The 23,942-nt window shown below is 41.5% G+C and overlaps 1 protein-coding gene across 1 annotated transcript in view; it reads left to right on the top strand.

Annotated features, from left to right (window-relative positions):
• Positions 1-23,564, top strand: part of MAP1B (microtubule associated protein 1B) — a 98,385-nt gene extending 74,821 nt beyond the window's left edge. Inside the window, exons 4-7 of the mRNA XM_088443764.1 lie at positions 3,006-3,146; positions 4,049-10,001; positions 12,594-12,832; positions 18,463-23,564. Coding sequence (XP_088299890.1) covers positions 3,006-3,146; positions 4,049-10,001; positions 12,594-12,832; positions 18,463-18,618 — 6,489 coding nt within the window. The 3' untranslated portion in view covers positions 18,619-23,564. The remainder of the gene's footprint in view (positions 1-3,005; positions 3,147-4,048; positions 10,002-12,593; positions 12,833-18,462) is intronic.
• The last annotated feature ends 378 nt before the right edge of the window (positions 23,565-23,942 follow it).

Raw genomic sequence — 23,942 nt, 5'->3', positions numbered from 1 at the left:
CATCTAATAATAAACCAAACAGGACAATGCTTTTATTCTTCTTAGGTGTTTTAGGTGTAGAACCATGAGAGATCTTGGCTTGTAAACTGTGGGCTAAGGGCATGATTCAGAGGCACTCGCTATTTGCGAGCGCTCGCTCTGAAGCAGGGCGGATTTTAAAAAAAGAAAAAATCCGCCTCCAGGCCGCTCGCATAGCTGTGGGTGACCACCCACAGTTTTTGCGTGTGGCCTGGCGATGGTCGTGATTATCGCGACCATCGGGCTTGCGACGAGACCCTTGTGCTAGGGTCTCGGTTCCCGCAAGCCAGAGTGAACTTCCTGCTTTAATAGAGCAGGAGGTTCACTACTGACATCACGAATGATGTCAGTAGGGCCGCCCACAAATGGCAGGCATTCCTTCGGGAATGCCTCTGTTTGTCCAGCCACCCCCCCTGCACGCCTACAAAACGGGGCGAGCTGTCGATCAACATCGAGAGCCACCCCGTCTTGTAGGGTGCCCCGGAGCGAGTGAAGTTCTCACTCGCTCTGGGGCTCGCGCATTGCGCACAATGCATGTGCGCACTGGCCCAACTATAGACCCGCTTGCGAGCGCTATGCGCTCGCGAGAGGATCTGAATCAGGCCCTAAATCCTTTTCTTTTTTAAAACATATTTTTATTGTAAGACTGCAATGAGCAAGACAACATATTGGTCAAAAAGTAACAATACATCAATAGGATTACAGCATTAAGATATAATATGATCCATCCATGAGGAACGTAGCATTACAGGACCTAAAATGGGAGTCTACCCGAGGACAAGGTTTCTTCATTATACCAGGCTGTAAGTTGGACTGCAGCACGGAGCCTGTCTTTAACCTGAGGTGTTAATGTGTGAACATACGGAAGCCAAATGTTAAAGAACTTCTCTGCCTCTTTGTCTTTATTAAGGGATAGTTCTAGCCAATCCATGTTAAATAGGTACGCAATTCTAAGAGATTGAGTGCTAAAGTGTCAACAGAAATCCATTGGGATAATATGGTTTTCTTTGCAGCTGCTGCAATGTTTGCTAGTAGTAAACGGGCACCTCCAGGGGGACAGGATCACCCAGATGATGGTATAATATTCCTCATGGCCCACTTAGGTGTTAATTCGAAACCAATTCCCAACGTGGTGTATATATATGTGTGTACTAGGGACCAGAACCTCTGTACCTCCGCACAGTGCCACATACAATGCATTAGATCCGCATCGGGTTGTCCACACTTTAAACAATTTGAGTCTGTAGAAGTACCTGTAATGAATCTTAATTTGGGGGTGAAATAGGCGTGATGTAGTAATTTATATTGCATTTCAGCATAGGAAGCCGAGATTAATTGCTTATTGAGTCTAACAAAAGATTTTAAAATGGTGGATAAGGGTATGTTAGGGAATGTAGAATGCCATTTGGCAACTCCTGTTGTCTCCACCTCCATATTTATTTCTCGGTGTATATAAGTGTATAACACAGAAGTGGAAAATGACATAGAAGGGCAGTGAGACAGCACATCATCCAAACCGCTGTTCGCAGATATAATGGGAATTTTAGGGAGTAGAGTATTGACATAACTGCGTATTTGGAGGTACACGAATAGTGGGATTTGGATCCAGGGGAATTTTTCCTGCATTTGGTTGTGAGAGTAAATAGTCATGGTGGATAGGTCTCCAAAATCCTTTTCTAATTCTTTATCTGATCTGTAGAGGGCGAATGCTATAAAATTGTGTTTTTTAATTAATTAAAAATTAACAGTAATTAATTTCGATTTAACATTTTTTTAGTTCCCTTCGCCGTGTTTTAATACGCTCATATGTAACATTTCACGATCTTGGCTTGTAAACTGTGGATTTGTATAGAAAGACAGACAGAAGGACAAATTTTCACTTTTACATAGTAGAAAGATATCATGTGATCTTCTGTAACACAGTACTCCTTTTTAGCCCTCATAATAATGAAATTATTATTTCCCTGATTATATATCAGATATTGTTGCTTGAAGCTTCGCAGATCCTCGCATTAGACCTACGGAAAATCCGTATTGGCATATGGTAGTAAATCAGGCTTCTGCGGCATCATGTAACATAGCCACTTTGCATCGGACTCAGGGCCTGATTCAGCAGAGCTGACCGCAGCTTCCCGATGTATGGGAATCTGCGCAGGCACAGGACTCATTCTGCGAGTGTGCAGAATGGGTCCTACTAACTCGCTCGCAGGAGGGGCTGTGATGCTCTCCGTTTCCCGAAACTGAGGCATGTCACCGCCATTGCGGGGGAGGGAAGAAGCCAGGATCTCCGTCGGCTGATGGAGATTTCCTGGCCTCTTCCTCTAAACTGCGGCGGACAACGCAGCTCGGATAAGTAATGCACAGGAGGCGTGATGGCTTCTTCTACATTACCATATCTGCAAAGATCGCAATTGCAAAGCTGCCTGCGTGCATACATCATATATCTATAGCCTGCGTGCAGCTTTACTATTACGATCCTTACAGAATCAGGCCCTCAGTATCAGCCTCAGGAGTAGATGTATCAAGGCTTGGAGAGAGATAAAATAGAGAGAGATAAAGTACCAACCAAACAGCTCCTACCTGTCATTTTTCAAATACAGCCTGTAAAATGACAGGAGCTGATTGGTTGCTACTTTATATCTCTCCATTTTATCTCTTTCCACGGTTTGATACATCGCACCCTCATTATGATGTCTTGATAGCTAGAACCATGTCTAAGAGAAACCAAACTGCCACACATCGCATGCAGATGGAGGTTATAGCCTAAAAGTTATTGTCTCTGAAAATCGCTTCTTAGTTAATCTCTTCTTTGACTGATGCACAGAATTAAATTCTGATCTGTTTGCAGTAACTCCTGAAAATAATTATTTTAGACCTTTGTTTACAGTCATTCAAAGGATAAAGCGTACTTAATCATGCTGCACTATGCAAATGCCTATGGTCTTCCAGTGTTCAATGAACTGTGCATGCTTGTGCTTTCACCATAGGTACGCTTGATGATCACAGATGCCGCAAGACACAAACTTTTAGTGTTGACTGGACAATGCTTTGAAAACACAGGAGAACTTATTCTTCAGTCTGGATCTTTCTCTTTCCAAAATTTCATTGAAATCTTCACAGATCAGGAGGTACGAGACACATGACATGAGATGGGCAACATCCTGAATGTCTGTTCCTGCATTTTCTCTGGCGCTTTGTTGCTTTGTCTATTGTCTTTATAGTAAAAGTTATAAAACAATGCTTATTTTAAGACTAAACGATGGAGGCACTCTCCTGATTTAGGTGGAACGGTCCCGAATTGAGGGGATAGTGCCGCTTGCACATGGGTCAGGACTTTTGTCTCAGTTCCAGGACAGTTGGGAGATGTGCCCTTCTAATGGGCGCCGCATTAAGAATGTGCACGCCCGCATCAGGCATGCACAACATTGAAGGGGTTGGGTATGGGATACTGGCGCTCGGGATCCTGGCAGTCAGAATCCAGACGCTGTCATCCCGACAGGGTTAGGATACTGACACCAGTCGGTAAGTATCCTAACCCTACCCCTAAACCTAACTGTCCATGCTCGCAGCCTAAACCTCCCCCTACCCCCCCTGCTGCCTAAACCTAACCTCTCCCCCTGCAGCCTATACCTAACTCTCCCTCCCTAGTGCCTAACCCTCCCTCTAATACCTAACCCCCCCCTAACCCCACTGCTTACCTTCTGGATGCTGACGCCGGAAATCTGACTGTCAGGATTCCAACAGCCGGGATTTCAACTACATCCCCATTGAAGGCATGTTTGTAGATGAGGGAAATATGACTGGGTAACATTTCCAAGTTGCACAAGACTAAGATTTGTAAAAAGTTTTTACATTCATGCAAAAGCTTTAAGTACTGACTTGTGTCCGATCAGCAATCTAATCTTGATGCTGGTAGGAAGCAGGCATGTCAGCCTACATCAAAGTGGAATGTAGAATGCTGTGAATTCAGAGAGAAAAGGAAATTCTATACTAACATAGGATATGTGTTTTTTTCTGTTTCAAACTCTAGATTGGTGAATTGTTGAGCAATACCCACCCTGCAAATAAGGCAAGCCTTACATTGTTTTGTCCTGAAGAAGGGCACTGGAAGAACTCTAATCTCGAGAGACACAACCTTCAAGATTTCATAAATATCAAACTCAATTCCTCTTCAATTTTGCCTGAAATGGAAGGACTTTCTGAATTTACAGAATACTTGTCTGAATCTGTAGAAATACCTTCCCCTTTTGACATCTTGGAGCCACCAACATCGGGAGGCTTCCTGAAGCTTTCAAAGCCGTGTTGCTATATTTTCCCAGGAGGAAGGGGAGATTCTGCTTTGTTTGCAGTAAATGGATTTAATATGCTCATTAATGGTGGATCGGAGAGGAAATCTTGCTTCTGGAAGCTCATTAGACACTTAGACCGGGTGGATTCTATATTGCTAACCCATATTGGAGATGACAATCTGCCAGGTATTAATAGCATGCTTCAGAGGAAAATGGCTGAGCTGGAAGAGGAACAGTCTCAAGGGTCAACTGCCAACAGTGACTGGATGAAAAACCTTATCTCTCCAGACCTTGGAGTTGTGTTTCTCAATGTTCCCGACAATCTCAAAAACCCAGAACCAAACTTTAAAGTAAGGAGGAGCATAGAAGAAGCTTGTTTTACACTTCAGTACTTAAATAAATTGTCCATGAAGCCCGAACCTTTATTCAGAAATGTAGGAAATTCAATTGAACCCATTATTTTGTTTCAAAAAATGGGTGTAGGAAAACTTGAGATGTATGTGTTGAATCCAGTAAAAGGAAGCAAAGAGACCCAGTATTTCATGCAGCAGTGGTCAGGCAGCAGTAAAGAGAAAGCTGGCCTAGTGCTTCCTAATGGTCAGGAAGTGGAAGTTCCTGTTAATTATCTAACTTCCATTTCTTCTCTTATTGTATGGCATCCATCAAACCCTTCAGAGAAAATAGTAAGAGCTCTGTTTCCGGGAAACACAACACAATACCAAATTTTGGAAGGCCTTGAAAAGCTTAAGCATCTAGACTTTCTGAAGCAGCCTGTGATAACTCAAAAGGACCTGAGTGACAATATTTCAACCCCTGCAGTAAAACAAGCAAAGATGAAACAGAGAGCAGAAAGCAAAGAGAGCCTAAAAATGTCCACAAAAACAACATCCAGCAAAACAGTTAAGAAAGAATCTAAGGAAGAGCCATCTGAGACCGTAAAAAGTGTCCAAATTCAACAAGCTGAAAAAGTGGAGAACAAGGAAAAAGTTTCTGTGAAAAGGTCTCAGAAAAACGAGGCCAAACCTTCACCAGAGAAAAATTTATTGATCAAAGATGAACCGATTATTAAATCAGAAGTTGTTGAGAAGCAGAAAACCGATGTGAAACCTAAGGTTGCTAAAGAAAAAGCAGTGAAGAAGGAAGTAAAAACAAAATCTGAGGATGTAAAAGAGGATAAGGAGAAAGTAAAAAAGGATACACTGAAAAAGGAAGATAAAACACCAGTTAAAAAAGAAGATAAACCTAAAAAAGAGACTAAGGAAGATAAACCTAAAAAAGAGGTTAAGGAAGATAAACTAAAAAAAGAAATAAAAAAAGAAATAAAAAAGGAAGAGAAAAAAGACTTGAAGAAAGATGTTAAAATAGAAACACCTCAGAAACAAGTGAAGAAAGAAACACTTCTAAAAGAAGTAAAAAAAGAAGTTAAGAAAGAAGATAAAGAAAAGAAGGATGAAAAGGACTCAAAAAAAGAAGTTAAGAAACATGCTAAAGAGGCAAAGAAATCATCAGCAACTCCTTCTGACTCTAAAAAGTCTGCAGTTAAAGGAAAGGTGCAAAAGAAAGATGAGCCAGCCAAAAAGGAATCAGCAACTACAGGCAAAACAAAGGAAAAGTCAAAGGTAACTAAAAAAGTTACTGAGAAAAAGCCGTTGGCAGCTGTAGGAGCAGTAGCTGCCACTGCAGCTGTTGCTGTAGCAGCTTCTGTTGCAGCTTTAACTGCAGCTACTGGAAATGTAGCAGATTTAATGGCAGAAAGATCTCTCATGTCATCTCCAGAAGACTTAACAAAAGACTTTGAAGATCTAAGAGATGAAGACACTATATTAAATGAGGAAATTAAACCTCAACTACAGGCACTTTCACCAAGAGATGAAGTGGTTATGTTACATACCGAATCTTATGTTATAAAGAAAGACAACACAAGCAGTGAAGAACCTTCAGATTCACCAGATGAAGGTATAACTACCACAGAAGGTGAATGTGAACAAACCCCAGAAGAATTGGAAATCATTGAAAAACACAGGGTGGATGAAAATGATAAATTTGAAGATGAAGGGACAGGCTTTGAAGAATCATCTGAAGCTGGTGACTATGAAGAAAAAGCAGAAACAGAAGATGTTGAGGAACAAGTGGACTATATGGAAGAAAGAGCCTCACTGGGAGAGCACCCAGAAGACGCATTAGCTGAAACTGAAGAAGAGGTCGATATACATGCACTTCAACATTTCAAAGGTAAACATGACAGCCATGAAGACATTGCTGATTCGGAGGCAGCAGATGAACAAGCTGAGGACGATATTGATGAAAGTGTTGAAAAGGGAGAAGCTGAAGAAACAGAGGAAGAGGTAGATGAAGACAAAACAGATGATGCAAAGGATGATGATCAGGAATCAGAAAAGATGGAAGCAGAAGAACATTATATTAGTGGTACAAAAGACAAGTCTGAGATTATTAGTGACACTGAAGATAAATATATATTGTCTTCTACACCATCTAAGACCTCAGAACCTCAGTCACCAGCTGTAGAGCCAGGTGCTTCTATTCATGATGAAACCTTACCTGGTGGCTCTGAAAGTGAAGCAACTGTATCTGATGAAGAAAATAGAGAAGATCAGCCTGAAGAATTTACTGCTAATTCTGGATTTACTCAGTCTACTATTGAAATATCTAGTGAACCCACACCAATGGATGAGATGTCAACACCTAGAGATATAATGAGTGATGAGACAAACAATGAGGAAAGTGAGTCACCATCTCAGGAATATGTCAATATTACTAAATATGAAGCTAGTTTGTACTCCCAGGAATATGATAAAACTAGAAAATCTCCACTGTCTGATGCTCTGAATGGGTTGTCTGATGTTTCAAAAACAGATGCAACTGATGGCAAAGAATATAATGCTTCAGCTTCCACAATTTCACCACCATCATCTCTAGAGGAAGACAAATTCAGCAAATCGGCATTACGGGAAGCATATGTGCGTGGAAACATTGATATAAAAGGTTCTTCAAACCTAGAAATACAGGATGATTATGAGCCTCAAGAAACACTAAGCCCAAGTAAGAGCCCTGTGCCTCCTTCACCAATATCTAAAACACCTTTAAGTGAACGAAGTGTTAATTTTGATCTTACACCTAATGAAATTAAGACATCTGAGCTTGGTGTCTTACCACCATTGCATGATGAAGTGCAAGAAATAATGGAACAGTGTCCGAGCCCAGATGATAAAACTTTGGAAGTAGCATCTCCTTCTCAATCTGCAGCTGGAAGTGCAGGTCACACTCCTTACCACCAGTCACCAATTGATGAAAAAGCTGCAAGTCTAGCTACAAGGTCCTTAGAAAAGACACATGTCGCTGTTGTGTTTGAATTTTCTGAAGACAAAGAAAACAGTGGAAGCCCTAGGATAAGTCCTATGGATGAGCCAGTGCCAGATTCAGAATCCCCAATAGAGAAAGTTTTATCCCCATTACGCAGCCCACCATTGATAGGATCAGAGACATCCTATGACATGTTTTTGTCTACTAATCTTAAATCATCATCTGGACATGGTAGTATAGTTGATGAAGAACATTCTCCTTCTCAGACTAGTCCAGTATCTGAAATGTTGTCTCATGCTACTGCCCAAGAACATGATAAAAAGAGTGAGCATTTATCAAGCAAAGCATTTGGTGCAGAAACAAGTCATTTTGAAACTAAGAGTGGATCATCTCGCGTATTGGAAGGAGGAAAGCTTGCAGGGGAATTTTCACCAACTCAAATGAACACTAACCCATTTATCTTGTTTAAGGAGGATACAAAGATGTCAATTTCTGAAGGCACTGCATCTGATAAATCTGCCACTCCTGTAGATGAAGCCGTAGCAGAAGACACATATTCTCACATAGAAGGTGTTGCCTCAGTTTCCACAGCATCTGTTGCCACGAGTTCATTCCCCGAACCAACCACCGATGATGTTTCTCCTTCTCTTCATGCTGAAGTTGGTTCACCCCATTCCACTGAAGTAGATGATTCTCTCTCAGTTTCTGTTGTTCAGACACCCACCATATTTCAAGAAACAGAAATATCACCATCAAAGGAAGAATGTCCCCGTCCGATGTCTATTTCTCCACCAGATTTCTCTCCCAGAACAGGAAAATCCACATCATCACTGCAAGAGCAGAGGTCACCTGAGCAGTCCACAATGGAGTTCAGTCAGGAATCACCAGAACAATCTTTTGCAATGGATTTTAGTAGACAATCTCCAGAGCACCCTGTGGTAGCCTCCAGTATGCTGCATATATCAGAAAATGGACCGACTGAAGTTGAATACAGTCCCTCTGACCCACATGACTCTTATTTTGGCAATAAGGTTTCAGTTGACAATGGGTACTTTTCTGTAGACAAAGGTAAAGAACTAGCAGCTGTTGAATCTCAGGCAGAGGCTTCTCCATCTACATCTTCTGCACACACACCTTCACAAGTGTCTTCCCCTTTAAAAGAGGAAGATTCTTTGAAAGATGTGGTTGAAAACTCAGACTTGCCACTTTACTCTCCACCAATACTTGAGCAAGAGTATTTCATGGAAGGAAAGCTTTCTCCTGAAACAGATGGTTCTCCATCAACTCCAACACCATCTTCACTGCGGCAGTCACCTGGTTTAGTATGTCCTCCAGGTATAACCAAGGGACCTTCAACTGATTATAGCCCAGCAGCCACATCTCTTCCAGCTTCCTCAGATGAACCATATAGCTTTCAGACTAGGGTCCTAAATTCAGTAGTGAATGAACCCGCAATACTTCATAACACAAACCCATTTGCTTATGCAGCAGACCTAGATGATAGGGATAACATATGTGATGCTTATTGCTATTCTAGGGAAACATATGATAGATTTTCTGTCTCTGACAAGTCACCCTTTGCTGAAAACCGGCAAGAAGTGGACCTATGCCTTGTTTCTGCATGTGAATATAAGCACCCAAAAACTGAACTGTCACCTTCTTTCATTAACCCAAATCCACTGGAATGGTTTGCAAGCGAGGAACAATCTCAGGAACAAGAAAAGCCATTAACCCAATTTGGAGGAGAGCAACCGCCTTCTGGAGGAAGACAGAAAGCCCGCCAGTGTGATGAAACTCCCCCAACCTCGGTTAGCGAGTCTGCCCCATCTCAGACAGATTCCGATGTTCCACCAGAGACTGAGGAATGTCCTTCTATAACAGCAGATGCAAACATAGATTCTGAAGATGAATCTGAAACCATCCCTACTGATAAAACAGTAACTTACAAACACATGGACCCTCCTCCAATTCCCATGCAGGATCCAAGCCCATCTCCTAGGCACCCTGATGTCTCAATGATGGACCCAGAAACAATTCCTGTAGATCACAGCTTAGGCAAGCCTATGAAAAAGGACATTAAAGAAAAAGGAAAAACAAAGAAAGTTGGAAGCAAGACCAAATCATCTTCACCAGCTAGGAAAAGTGACAGTAAATCAAAACTTTCAGCTGCTTCACCAAAACCTGGACCCATCAAAGAAACATTAGAAAAGAGTTTAAAGACGGTTGCCCCCAAAAAGAAGGATTCCGTAGAGAAGGGTCCTAAGAGTAGTTCAAATCCAGATCACAAACCTTCAAAGTTAGAAGAGAAAGATAAAGAGACCAAGAATGTTACTAATACAAATACAACAACATCATCTAAAACTGGTATTACAGGTAAGCAAATACACTTATCAGTGTTATGTACAACTCACTTGTTTAGTGCATAAGGACAATTATTACAATAATATTAAAAGTTAAAGCAGTTCATTATCTGACAAGAAGCAGACACAGCTGCAGCCAAATATAATTGAGTCTGTAAGGCGTTGGAGATATTTACATTCTCAGCGATAAAGTTTTACCTTATGAATGCTATGTATAGTCGTATACAGAGAATATTGATGCTGGTGTGCTACAGTATGTATGTAAATCATCCTTAATTATAGAGAACACAGTCGATAAGAAGAGAGTGTTTTTTTTTTTCCAAGGTGCAAACCTGTACTTTCTAGCTCGATTTACAAAGCAGGTGACCACAGTTTTAGTAAGGTATTTAAAGAAGAAGACGAAATAGCATACTGAAAATATTCAGTATACAGATGTGTACTCATTCGTCTTTGCTGCAGTCACACCAAAACAGCCCCTCTCAGTGTTCCTGGTGGCCCACGCACGCCATTCATGTCGCGATGCGTGGCATATTAAGCAAGAGGAGCAAAGATGCATCTATATCTGTTTAACCACTTAACTGTCAATTTTTTCCGGCCAAACCGGTCAGAAATTACCGGGTCCGCAGGAGAGTCCGGGGAGTCAGAGAAGATCCGTTCTACGCATATGCAGAACAAATTTACTCTTCAAAAACACAGCAGAGGTAGCGCGGTCACACCATGTCAGCTGAAGCACAGTTGGCTGCGTTCACATCCCATGTCACCACGTCAGTTAAGTGGTTAATAGGTGATAAAATTCAGGTGAAGCTTGTGTGCCAGCAACCTACAGACCATTTCTACCCCCAGCTTAGTGACACCCTATGTGTGTATCCCCTTCCCTCTAGGGTGTAATCACTGATGAGCAGGGCCCATTTTCCATTTGCTTTCCTGCCCTGTGCCACATTGTGAGCACTGGCCTACCTCATGCGGGTCCATCTTATCACTGATGTCAATAGTTGTATCTCCAGTTATATTGATTGGTCATTGTGTAATTTTGTATTACTATGTATTACTAGTATTTTGGACTCCTCATTTGCCAGGTCACTAGCTATTGTGCCTGCCATATAGCCTTACTCCCTTTTGTCTTCAACCCTATTCCTCAATGGACTGCAGCCCTGTGTCTCTCTAGCCTCAAGCCCCCCACCCCGTTTCTTCAACCTAATTACCCCACTTTGTTTCTTCAGCCACATCCCTCAATTTAATATCCAGCCTCAAGCTTCCCTCTGCCACCCACTGTATCTTTCTAGTCTTAAGACCCCCACTCTATCCAGCCTCATGCCACCCCCTGTGTCTCACCAATCTCATGCCCCACCTGTGTCTCTTCAGCATCATGCCACCCCAGTGTGTCACGCCAGCAACCAATGGGCTGCACTAATGTATGCAGCTGTGACATGTGCATGCACCACTATGTGCTCACGTGTGCATGCTTTACTGTCTGCGGTGCACATGGAAACAATGGTGGCCATGACAAGGCCATAGCAGCTGCTCAGGTAGATGAGTGTGCTGAATGTGGGTTGCTGCAGTGAGAGCTGAGGGGAAGGAGAAGTTGTGCGTTTCCATTAAGCTTTCACTGTTCACACAGAGGGCCTGATTCAGAGGTGTATGATATTGCATCCCCAATAGCGGCTTTCTGCCGAGTCGCAACTGCGATAATGTGCAAATGCTAGTTTCAGCCTATCCCTTGTGTACTAGTGTGCTGTGCAAGCCCTTGGACACCAACTTCCAAAGAATGTGGACGGTGCAACTCTGACAACACCACCACGCGTGCTATGGCTTGCACCATAGACCCTTGTAACAGCCTATGGCAGACACAATGTCTCCTTCTGAAATTCATGAACATGGCCCCTGAGACTGCCTTTTTTGCATTAACTTCAGGCCGCCTCCCAAATCAGGGCCAGAGTGGCTGGTAGCAAGAGTGTATGTGTGGGATAGGGACAAACTGCATGTCAATCTTAGCAGCCAGTAAAAGCCCTGGGGGGAGTGGGGCCTCCCCTCACCTCTAGTGCACAACTGCTAGACTGATATTAGGCTGGTGATATAATAGATTTGTGCATTTTACTGTTTAATGTGATCATCCTTATGTATGGTGCTGCAGACCATTAGTGACGCCTTACAAATGAAAGATAATTATAAAAGTACCACGCGCACGCTTCTCAGACCTTGAGCCTGAAGTTCTGTATTACTACTCAGGTGCACACTGAAAAATAAGCAAACTATAGAAGCATAAAGCAGTCTGAGTAACCCACCCATGTGAAGTTATTCTCGCGTCTACTGATAGTTGACTGATTGATAGAAATGGAAAACGCAGCCCCAATGGATCTACTGGGGTCATCCAGTGTGAATCGCTGATAATGTGTCATTAATTCTGTTGATCAATCATTGTTATATATATATATGACATTCAGTACTTCTGCGCGTACATACATATGTATATAAGAATTGCTCCAGGTGATCAATCTTTTGTTTGCAGTAGTGACATTACGGTATTTGTGGGACAAAAGCACCATATGTTTGTGTAACAGCAGATTGAAAGACTTATTTTGAACTTTTATGTAATGATTATTTTCAGGAGGTGGAACTACCAAGACATCGAAATCCACTGCTGTGCCTCCAGGACCCCCAGTGTACTTGGACCTGGTGTATATACCCAACCACAGCAGCAGCAAGAATGCAGATGTAGAGTTTTTCAAACGAGTCCGATCCTCATACTACGTAGTGAGTGGAAATGACGCAGCCGCCGGAGAGCCCAGCCGGGCCATTCTGGATGCTCTTCTGGAAGGCAAAGCTCAGTGGGGAAGCAATATGCAGGTATACTATACTGTAATGACTGCCAACTATGCGCAACTTCTTAATGTTTTTACTATGATTCCGCTTTTCGCTGGTCATAATCATGATCAAATATAAAATATAATCTTTAAAACATAAATTGAATGGAAAACACCAAGAGCGGGATGTAATAGAGTTCGAGTTTTTAGATTTGTGAGTTTCCCGGAAAACTCGCACATTTTGTAATCTCGACCGACGTAATAGCATGCGCGATCCTGCAAACTCGCATTTTTCCAAATACACATTTTTCAAACTCGCATCCAGATGTTTCCCCAGGTTGTACATACAACTCGTGCAATGTAATAGGTTGCGAGTTCGAAACTCGCACATAAAACAGTACCATAATCGCGCCTAAAAATAGACCAAAGTGACAATGGAGAGGTGTATGTTAAAAATTAAAAAAAAATTCAAAAAGGTTACAAAGGAATCTTTCAATCTGTAAAGATATATAAATATAAGTGTAGAATCACCTTTTTAAGGATGTAAATACTCATATTTCTTAATTGTTTTAAAAGTGTCTAAATCGAACCCATATTCGATTAGGAGCCAAAATTCTTACCTTTTTTTCAAACCCTATTGTGTGCTGACAAATGATCCCTGTTTTTTTGCATAGACTTGGGGATAAGTTTTCGCCATGGCGAAAAGTCACAATCGGTGTTTTATTTCCCGGAAACCAACTTTTTTGTGGATATTTAAATACAAACATCTGTTCCATTAAAATATAGTTCAAAATAAACTAAACAATCTAAGTATAGTTTATAAAAAAAGACAGACACAAATTTAATTCAACTTAGTTTACTAAGCTAGTAAGGTATCAGGAAAAAAACCCACAAATTATAAAAGCAACAACAATTACTGTGAGGCAGATGAGCCTCTACACCTCCATGGCCCTGTAGTTGCATCCCCCCCCCCCGTGTACGGGCACTTCGCCTCGGGGGACTCATTGGTGAGGCCGTTTGGGGACTGGTGGCTTGTGAGCTGGGTGTAGATGCTGATGGCACTTCCCTAAGGGCCCTTTGTGCCACCAGCTCCGTTTGTAATGCCACAAAGGCCTGTGTTTGCTCCCGCATGGCAGCATTTTGGTCTCTGGCGGCCTGTGTTAGCTCCACCAGATGCCTACTGAAGTCACTAGCCATACGGGTGCGGGTCCCCTGGGCTACTGCGGAGGTCCTATTTAGCTTCCTGAGCTGCTGTGTGATGCTGTCCATTTGAATTTTTTGCATCTCCATGTACTGTATCTGGTGTTGACGGAAGGTGTGCAGGGACTGAGCCAGCTCATCTGCACTGGGGGTGGGTGGCTGTGCTGTTTGCTGTGTTGGTGGCTGTTGGTGCTGTGCAGCTGGATTTTGCCTTGTTGCCTCCACAGGACTAATAGGAATTGTTGCCTCAGCCTCCTCCTCAGACGTGTAGGCCACCAAGCCAAAATGACTTCCTGGGACCCTAGACACTGGTGGTGTGGTCCGCGGTGGAGGCACAGAAACTCCTGATGGTCCTGAAAAATTAAAATATAATGTAGTAGAACTAAAATGTTTAAAAGTGTGTTAGGATTAATTTTGGAGTTTGAGTTTCACATATTTTTAAAAAAAAACAGGTACATTCTGTAGTGACTGCAATAAATTGACACAACGGGTGTATCTGCATGATAAATGCTACGTTACAGTGGCATGCAGATACACCCGCTGTCTGTCCAAAAATATAGGTATGCCGCATATCATTGGAATCAGCAGAAGCTGCTTGTGTATTCTTTTTCCATTGATGTGCAAATAAAACATATTGGCCCTGATTCTGAGTCGGATGCTCTGACCAGAGCGCTCGCTCTGAATCAGGGCCCACCTCCATAATTATGGAGCGTCCTCCTGGACGCTCGTATAGCTGTGGGTCACCACCCACAGCATATACGAGCGTGCAGGATGATGGTCGCGATGGTCTTGACCATCGTGACCATCGCCACTGCGAGTCGAAGCCTGCGGTTGAGTTTCTCAACCGCAAGGCCCGGAGTGATTTTGGCTCTATCAGAGCCAAAATCACTCCCACTGACATCACTAGTGATCTCAGTGGGGCCGGCTTCTGACGGTAGGCGTTCCCTTGGGAACGCCCCCGTCTGGGAGGCACGCCCCCGGCACGCCCACCAAAGGGGGCGTGCTGTCAATCAACATCTACAGCACGCCCCCTTTGATCAGACACAACGAGCGAAGTAAAGTCCTTCGCTCGTTGCGTCTCGCGCATGCGCACGACGGAGCTCCCTCCGTCGTGCGCATGCGCAGTGCACACCATCGACCCACTTGCAAGTGGACAGCCGCTCGCGAGTGGGTCTGAATCAGGCCCATTGTTACAATTAAAATGTATATAATATAATAAAAAAAGACATAAAAATTAAAAGGCCTGTTTAACATGCAAGGAGGCTATGTATGTGTACACATCTCTATCATTACCTTTTAATTCATATTTTAAAATAAATAATATGTGTAGAAAATAATTTCAACATTTTTATTGTTGTAGACTTTAATGTCACAATGCTAAGGTTAATTAAGTAATGTGACATTTTTTATAATTTAAAAAAAAAAACTGGGTAAGTGGGTTTTTCAAACGTTGGCTTAACTCACCTGCTGCTCCATTGACCTTTCCATGTGAGGTCTTTTAGGAGTTCTTGACCTCCTTGGTGCAGCAGCTGTGTTTTAATAAAATAAATAAAAAATTGAGATTAGACAAAGACAAATCAATTTGAAACAATGGAAAGGATGCAAAAAGGGCACCCGCCAAAACAGGTGAAAAATCCTGTCAGATTGGTGTAAAACAGCCTGACACCCACCCAAAAGATGCACTGACATCGGGGATCACTATGAGCTGTATTCAATTTGATTCGCACCTGCAATACTTTTCCGCCTGAAAAACAGGCAAAGTAGGAGGAAAGTCCAGGAGGCGGAAAAGTATCGCGGGTGCGAATCAAATTCGAATACGAGCCCAAATTGAATATGGCCTAATTATGGGAGTGCCTACAGGTGAGTACACACTACACTATTTAAAAAAAAAAAAAAAAAAAAATGGGATCTACAATACTATTAAAAAAAGACAGTGAAAAGTAGTAACATTTGTTTGCATACTCACCACAACGCCTAAGGGGTGCTGGCCGGTCAGTGTCTACAATATGTGGACCTGGAAAAACCTCAGGAGCAAAAACCGGCCTCAGCTCCTGTTCATATGGAGTGAAGTGAACTCTCACTGCTCGTCCTCCTCCTGTCATGCGTCGCTGCCTGTGCTCATCAGCCATTTTCTCTTTTGCCGTGCTGCAGACTTCCGGTGTGACTGTGCCCCAAGTAGGTGTGAAAAAATAGGTACGGACCAGGGCGCTATTTTCATCATAATTGAAGCGTATATTACACCCAGTACGTGTTTTCCCAGGGGCTGGGGTGCTTCAGCCTCCTCATCCTCAACACTACCCTCAGCCTCAGTTCCAGCTCCTGCGCTTCCTGCTCCACACTCTCCTGCTCCTCCACCTCTTCACTGCTCACCTCCTCACTGCTCACCTCCTCACCAATATCAGTCAGGTTGCAGTACAACTTCATCCTCCTCCTCCACTGTCCTGGCCACCCTCCTTGCTTTTCTGGATGCCATGCTGCAGCACAATAACAAAACAATTGTAGGCTTTTTTTTATACTCTCTCTCACCACTCCTTCACAAAACTCCTCACTACCTTTCAAAGGACAAAATGGAGGATAGGGGTTTATATAGGGTGTGTGAGGTAGGCATCAGGAGACTTTGGAGGGCCAATGAGTGACTTTGTTTAAACTCGACAGAACGGTAAATGAAACTCGCATTCCGGTTGGTCCAAAAAACGCATACTTCCGGATCTGTATTCTCGCGAGAACACGCACGCGAAATCGCAAGCTGGCGAAAATATCGCTCCCCATTACATCGCACGAGTTGTATGGGAAACACGATCAAAACAAATGTGCGAGAATGCGTGAGTTTAGAAATGACTAAAAACTCGAACTCTATTACATCCCGCCCCAAAAGAGAATTTTTAACCCACATAAAAGCATTTTTAATGGGCCTTTTACTATATTTTTCCACAGGATATAGTTATTGACTCCATTTTTATAATCCATTTAATTAACTTTTCCCTTTTTTTTTTTACCTGAAATACTACTTAATAGTGCCTTATTATGTCTGTAACATCTCATGGCAATAAGGTGACAGCGGGTCTGTCTATATTTCAAATATACCACTTTATAGTTTCAGAAATTTACATTGTAGTTTTTTTTATACTAGTATATGTTAAATACAATCCACTGAAATTAGGGTTTGATTCAGACCCGCTCGCTAGATGCGTATGCAAATTTCGGCAAGGCAAGCGATCGCACACCAAGGCATTAGCATGCCCACTATGTCTTGGCGTGTGATCGCCAGGGGCGGATTATAGGAGGGCAAACGGGATGGTCGTCCAGGGGCCCCCACACTGCCACAAATATTGGCTGGAACATGGCCACTCGGGACTTTCCCTGGCCGGCTCCTCCTGGCAGCATCACTTACAGAGTCACAGCACAGCAGCACACTCTCCGACACACCATGGTTACAATGCTGACTGTGGAAGCTCCGCCCCCTCTCTCACATAATGCCACAATGATTGCATGCAGGTCCGACGGACGTTATCGTCAGCGGGGGCCATGCTGCCGAATGTAGCTTGTCTCCTGCCCTCACGCTGTCACTCCTGGGATCGGTAAGTGTGTATGCACTTGCCGATGCCAGGACCCTTCTTGGTCTCGCCGCCTGATAGATTGTCTGGGTACAGATCGTTAAGTGTGTACCCAGCTTAAGGGGCATATTAGTCGCTGCGTGAGGTTGTGGAAATGTAGTATATGGGGCCCCCACAACTTAGTTGCCCCGGGGCCCCCACCAGCCTTAATCCGGCCCTGGCGATCGCTCTGTGTATGCAGACACCCACCAGCCAGTCTTAAGATGCTCACTTGCGCACGTCATCTCCAGAATGTGTATGCAACCATCGGTACATCGAGTACCATCGGAAGCGAACGCAGCGCTTGTGGTTGAATGGCTGATCACAGGTGCCAGCTCTGAGCTCTGTTCTGGCTGTCACAGCAGAGCTGGAGTAGGGAGGGAAGCCATAATACCACTGTCTGAAGATAGTGTTATTATCACAGGGCTCCCTCCGATATTTGTTTACAATTTAATTTTACTAAATTTAGGCAGATCACATTTCCCATTACAAGTATGGAAAATACAATATGCTTATTAAAAAAAAATGCAAATTTAGGGCTTGGAGGAGAATTTTTAGCAGAATATTCCTGTGCATCACTTTGGACCTGGAAGGAAAATCTATGATGTGTATGGCCACAAGTTGCGGTGAAAACGTTCCGCATGCCAACAACTTGATTAATTGCCCTCTAGGATTTTGTGTTCTTTCCTTTTTTTCTATTGGTCGACACTTGCTGGGTCCACTGTGAATTTACATAATTATTTTTGGCATGATCAGTATTAAATGTTTATTCGTGAATGTTTCACATCCATCACATACAGCAATAAATCAGATTTATTTCTATATTATTGTACTGTGATTAGTCTTCGTTTTCTCTAAATATTGTTTCGATTCAATGCAGGTAACATTAATTCCTACTCACGATTCAGAAGTGATGCGAGAATGGTACCAGGAGACACACGAGAAGCAGCAGGACCTCAATATAATGGTGCTAGCAAGTAGCAGCACAGTTGTTATGCAAGATGAATCCTTCCCAGCATGCAAGATTGAACTGTGAGGAGACCGCCACCCGTTCCTTCACCTCAACACAGCTGATTATTACTGGAAATATCCCTTACAGAATAAAAATGACTGCAGAACTATATTGACCAGTGCTAGCCTGTGCCATGCAGACACAGATGTCAGTAATATATCATCTTCATGGCAAACTACAATGTACACATCACTGCAAGCTCAGCTATCCAGGTTTAATATACAGGTTTGTAGGACATGCTCTTGTACACCTTCATTCACCGTAGTCCGGGATGGTTGGGGACTTTGCTCAAGGCGAAAGACAATGAGAGAGAAGATCACCGGATGCTGAATCCCTCATTGGGACGTTGTTGTGGCGTCACGTTATTAGAAATTAAAAGTAACAGGTTAATTTCTATAGCACATTGTGTTATACAATAAGATATTTTGCAGGTACACTCCTTGGCCGCTTGTGATTTGCAATATGGCACTCTGAAGGATTGAACAGGACAGTATATGGTTAATCCACTATTTGGCACCCTAATATCACGGTAACAAGGTTTGAGGCTTGCTATCCCTCCTTCCACGACAACATATGTTGGGAATCATTTCATAATGAAGTTAGTGAGAATAGTAAAAAGTAAAAGAGCCCTGTCACTTCCAAATCTGTGATAGGTTGCGTTGTGTGTTTAATTATTATACCTGCTGCAGATTAAGTCATGCCATTGATAAAAATATAGCTATACAGGGTGGAAATAGAAGCATCATGTCTAAGGCATACTCCCGCTAACTTCATCCTGCCAAATCTCAAAAATTTCGCACATCGTGGTTCACAGTCGGTACACAGAAGCATAATACCAAAGCATTCGGGAGTACATTCGGTAGAATATGCCTTAGAAAGAGACTTGAATGTACAAAGATACTTAATGCACTTATTTTTTAACATAAAAAAGTGTACAAAAAAAAGTATGCAGGGTTTGATATTACAGACACATGTGCGTGCTTGTGAGGTGACAAGAGCTGATGGAACACACCGAGATGGGAATTCTTTTACTGAAACTGCATTGATGCGTATTGAGTGCCTGATTGCTTTGCCAGGCAAGTTGATTGTTGAGTGTCATTTTTTTTTTCAAATGTTCTAGACTAGACTAGACCCTCCTGTTTTTCCATTTTTTTTTTTAAGATTTGCTAACAGATGTACAGACCCTTTTTATCATATGTAAAAAAAACCCTTTCATTTTAGATTTTTTATTTCGCTAGCAAATGTTATTGCTGCAAAATAATTTATTTTATATGTACGATGATTAATGAATGTTCCTTGTTTTAAATGAGGAGTAGGAATCGGATACATTTAGATTTTAAGAGTGAGACATTTTTACTTTTTTTTTTTTTTTTTACAGTTATTTATTTAAGCCAACAATTATTGCCAGCATTTAATGGCAATAATCATCAGTTGATGGCACAGTGAGAGCATGTAATTCATCAAGGTATCACACATTCTGATTAAACATTTTGATTATACAAATTAAATTGGATCGAGTTGCAGTATAAAATATACTTTTTGCCTAGCACTATTCGGCCAATCAATTTATGAGGAACTAGTGACATCACAATGTGCCTCAATAGATCTCAATGAAACGATAGGTAAAAACTCACTGAATGGCTGTCTTCACTGAAACGTTGTTGCTTATTCATATGCCAATATTGCTAAATTGAGAGTGATGGGATTAAATACAAATATTTTTTGGTTTATATGAAATACAAAATTTGCCATGACACTAAGTTAATGTATAGATTTTTTTTTTTTTTAATCGTATATTTATTTTGAGAGGTAACACTATTTTGTTATTATTTGCACTGTTATTGTTTATGAATTCTGGTACTGTTTTGGGCTTGTTCGGTCCTTTTAATGCTGTGAATTAGGAGAAACTATTTTTTTTAATAAGCAATGATATTTATTGCTTTGCTATTTATGTAAGTTTATAGTGTTTTATGTCATGTTGTTATGCAGATTGTGCAGAAAGTGTTATTTTTTTCTTTAGTTTTCTTTTTTTTTATTGCCAGATATATACTTACTATAGCTAGCCTCATGCACAAGGGTGTTAATTTCATATGATCAATGCACCTTTTGAGACAAGATGGGATCAGACACACAGTAAAGTGCAATTATTGAAGAGCGCTGCGCTTTCTGTAAATGTAGACTGTAGTCATTTTTGCATTGAATGGCATGTTCCGATAATCATAACTTAAATTGAATGCACTGGAACGCAACCAGGACACATGTAACTACATTCCGTATCTGTTCTGGTGTGTTCAACTTTATTGCCCATGTGTGCATTTGCTGAAGGGTGTATAGAGGGTAAACACAAAAATCTTTGGACATATTTAATTACCTTTCCCAGTCTCCTAATTTATTGCATTTTGCCTACCTGTATTTCAAGAATTAGTCTCATTAATCTACTAATATTAAAAATTAGATTTTTTTTTTTTTTTAACAATATTAGGTTCATTTTAATACAAAATGATCAACACATCTGAATGGCAAGCGCTAAGTAAACCAACTTATATTTTCTATCAAAGTAGAAAAAATCCAATTATTTTTTTTGTGTGCAAAGTAAGAGAAAGTTCCGTGTTCAGTACCATGGGCTCCAAAGTGCTTTGCCGACTGATTGCCTTGAATGATTAGTAACTCTGAACCCTGTTAAAACATTTTTTTTTTCACAGTCCGGATTTATCATCTTAAACCTGACTAATCTAATAAAACATAATTCATGAACAGAGGTAACCGGATGTATCAGGGAATCTATTCAACCATAATGTAATTATATGCCACGGTATTGACGCATGGGAGCTCCGATCCATGGCTTCACCTCCCATCCGTATATATACGGAATTCCTATTTCCCATGCATGCTGAATTAAAGGGGAGATTCGTTCACTTTAAGATAAAAAAAAATATGACCAGAGATTTCCATTTGTTCCCTTAGTGGTGATCCAGGACTTTATTCAGACTTTTCGTAAATGTGCCACATAAACCTTAGCGTCCTCTAAAACATGTGTAAATGTAAATATTTCCTGTACTGGCCACAGTTATTTGAACCATGCACATGAAGAGGTTTTTTTTCTGACGCTGCTAAATGTATTTTATGTTTTGTAGGAATACAGAGTGATTGCAGGACAATAACGTATACTGAATATAGATAACGTCTCAGATAAAAAGAGTAGATTTATTCTTTGTACCTGTGCTGTGAAGGGGTGCAAAACTGCTAGTTAATGCTTTTCCTTGTAATCTTTACCTACATGAAATTTACACTTGACGTAACCTCACTATGGATGAGGACTGATGATGAATTGGCTGTAGCGCAGTGACGTGTTTGAAGTATGTCTGTCACCTACACACAGATAACGCAGCAGACATTGTGTGATCTGGTGTTTGTGACGATGCCCCGTATCAATTCCCTGGAAATGCCGCTGTGCTGATACTAACTTACCAATGGCACCGGGTCCTATAGAATTGATAGGTTGCATATTGACTGGCTCTATCCACCACGTCATGTGACATGTCCACTTTTAATCTCACAATGCTGTAGTAGGGGCCGGCGTTAAGTCACTATGGGCTGTATGTACTAATGTGCTGTGGAGCAAAATCACATCAATATCTGGAGAGTTGGCTATCCCAAATGGCCACTTACATTCCCGAAGTGATCTGATTGGGACTATGACTCCCATACAGCTAAGGCTGGACATGCATGCTGGGCATTGTAGTTGAACAGCAGTTGTAGAACTCTTTGCAGCCAACTGTCAGGATCAAAGCTGCTTATTTTGGATTGGGTCACAGGATCATATACTTTGGGTCCTTTAAGGGCTTCCAAACAAACAGCCATTGCCTAGAGCTGCCATGAACTTTGATTTATGAGTCAGTGATCTTCACATGGATTTTGTATGACTCTGCTTTGTAGCACATCAGTACACGCCAAGTGTGTACCTACCATAGGTACAAGGGGTGCAGATGCTATGGGGCCCAGAGCTAAGGGGGGCTCATCTTCCTTGTAAAAGTTACATGTGTTATATACATATTTCACCATTAGGTGGTACATAGGGACCCTTACAAACTTTAATGATGGGATCTTCAAATACCGAGTTACACCCCGGTATACGCAGCTCAATGTCAAGAGGGAATCTCCAGTTGTATTCCTAACCTACCCTGCACTGTACTGGATTTTCTTCTTGCTTTTTTTTATTATTTGTAATATATGTAGACATACCCTGTAATTATTTTCAGGTCTATGACACTGCCCTTTACCTTTAAGGGTCACTGAATCATTGGGATGAATTTCTCACATTTCTATGGATGATGCCAGGTACAAATCAACACAAATGTAAATTTCCTTGCAGTGAACAAAATAATAATAATAATAATAATAATAAATAATAAAAAAATATATATATATGCTCTAATTTTGGAGTACAGTAAGCAATGGTTGATAGGCTCTGTTCATAATTTTGAATTAACAATTCAGAGAAAATGGATTCTAGAACACAAGTGAATGAAAATGATTCCCACAAGCTTCTCTGCACTACTATAGCTTCAGGCTCCAGATGCTCAGGGGCCGCAAGTAACATTCCCTGAAGACTGGGCTGTAATAACAAGAATACAATGGCAGCAATGAACTATGCTTTAACACATATGCATGCCGCGGTCTTTCTTCCAACTGTTGGACAGGAACAGTCTTGTGGTTGGCTGGGAAGGTCCTCACACTCTCTCGTTATGAATGGTGTTTGTGTCAGTCTGCAGCTGTGTATGGTATTGTCTTATAATCCCGCATCACCTCTATTCTACCAGTTCATATCTAATGTAGAACATTAGTTTACAGTGAAGTAATATGTAGTGCTTTTATGATATTTGTGTGCAATACTCCACTTTCACTGAGGATATTTGATGTAAAGGAAACAAACTTGGTTCCACAATAAAATACAAATGTAGTAGTATGTACTTAATGTGTTTTTTATTTCATTGACTTTTTTCTTCTTCATATCAGCAGTGCAATCATTACTGGTACACTGAGGCATCCCAAGCTCACCTCACCTCAGGTAAAAAATAAAGATTTTATAATGAAGGAAAAAAAAAAATACATCATGGAGTGTGTACGTCCCATGAGGCTGATGAATAAAACAAACCCCAACCCGCTACTCTGTTTTCAATACAACAATAAATGGGCACACTCCAAGTCGGGGACCTGACCCCCGAAATAGGAAAGAAAATATAGAGAGAGCACTGATGTGTGACAAGATATATATATATATATATATATATATATATTATATAATTATCATTCATTTATATGACACCACAAGGGTTCCGCAGCACCTA

The sequence above is a fragment of the Taudactylus pleione genome, unplaced genomic scaffold (genome assembly GCF_031769625.1).
Source record: "Taudactylus pleione unplaced genomic scaffold, aTauple2 ptg000333l, whole genome shotgun sequence".
In the NCBI taxonomy this organism is placed as follows: Eukaryota; Metazoa; Chordata; class Amphibia; order Anura; family Myobatrachidae; genus Taudactylus; species Taudactylus pleione.
Note: the sequence above shows the minus strand (reverse complement) of the source record. Positions and strands in the feature narration are given on the sequence as shown.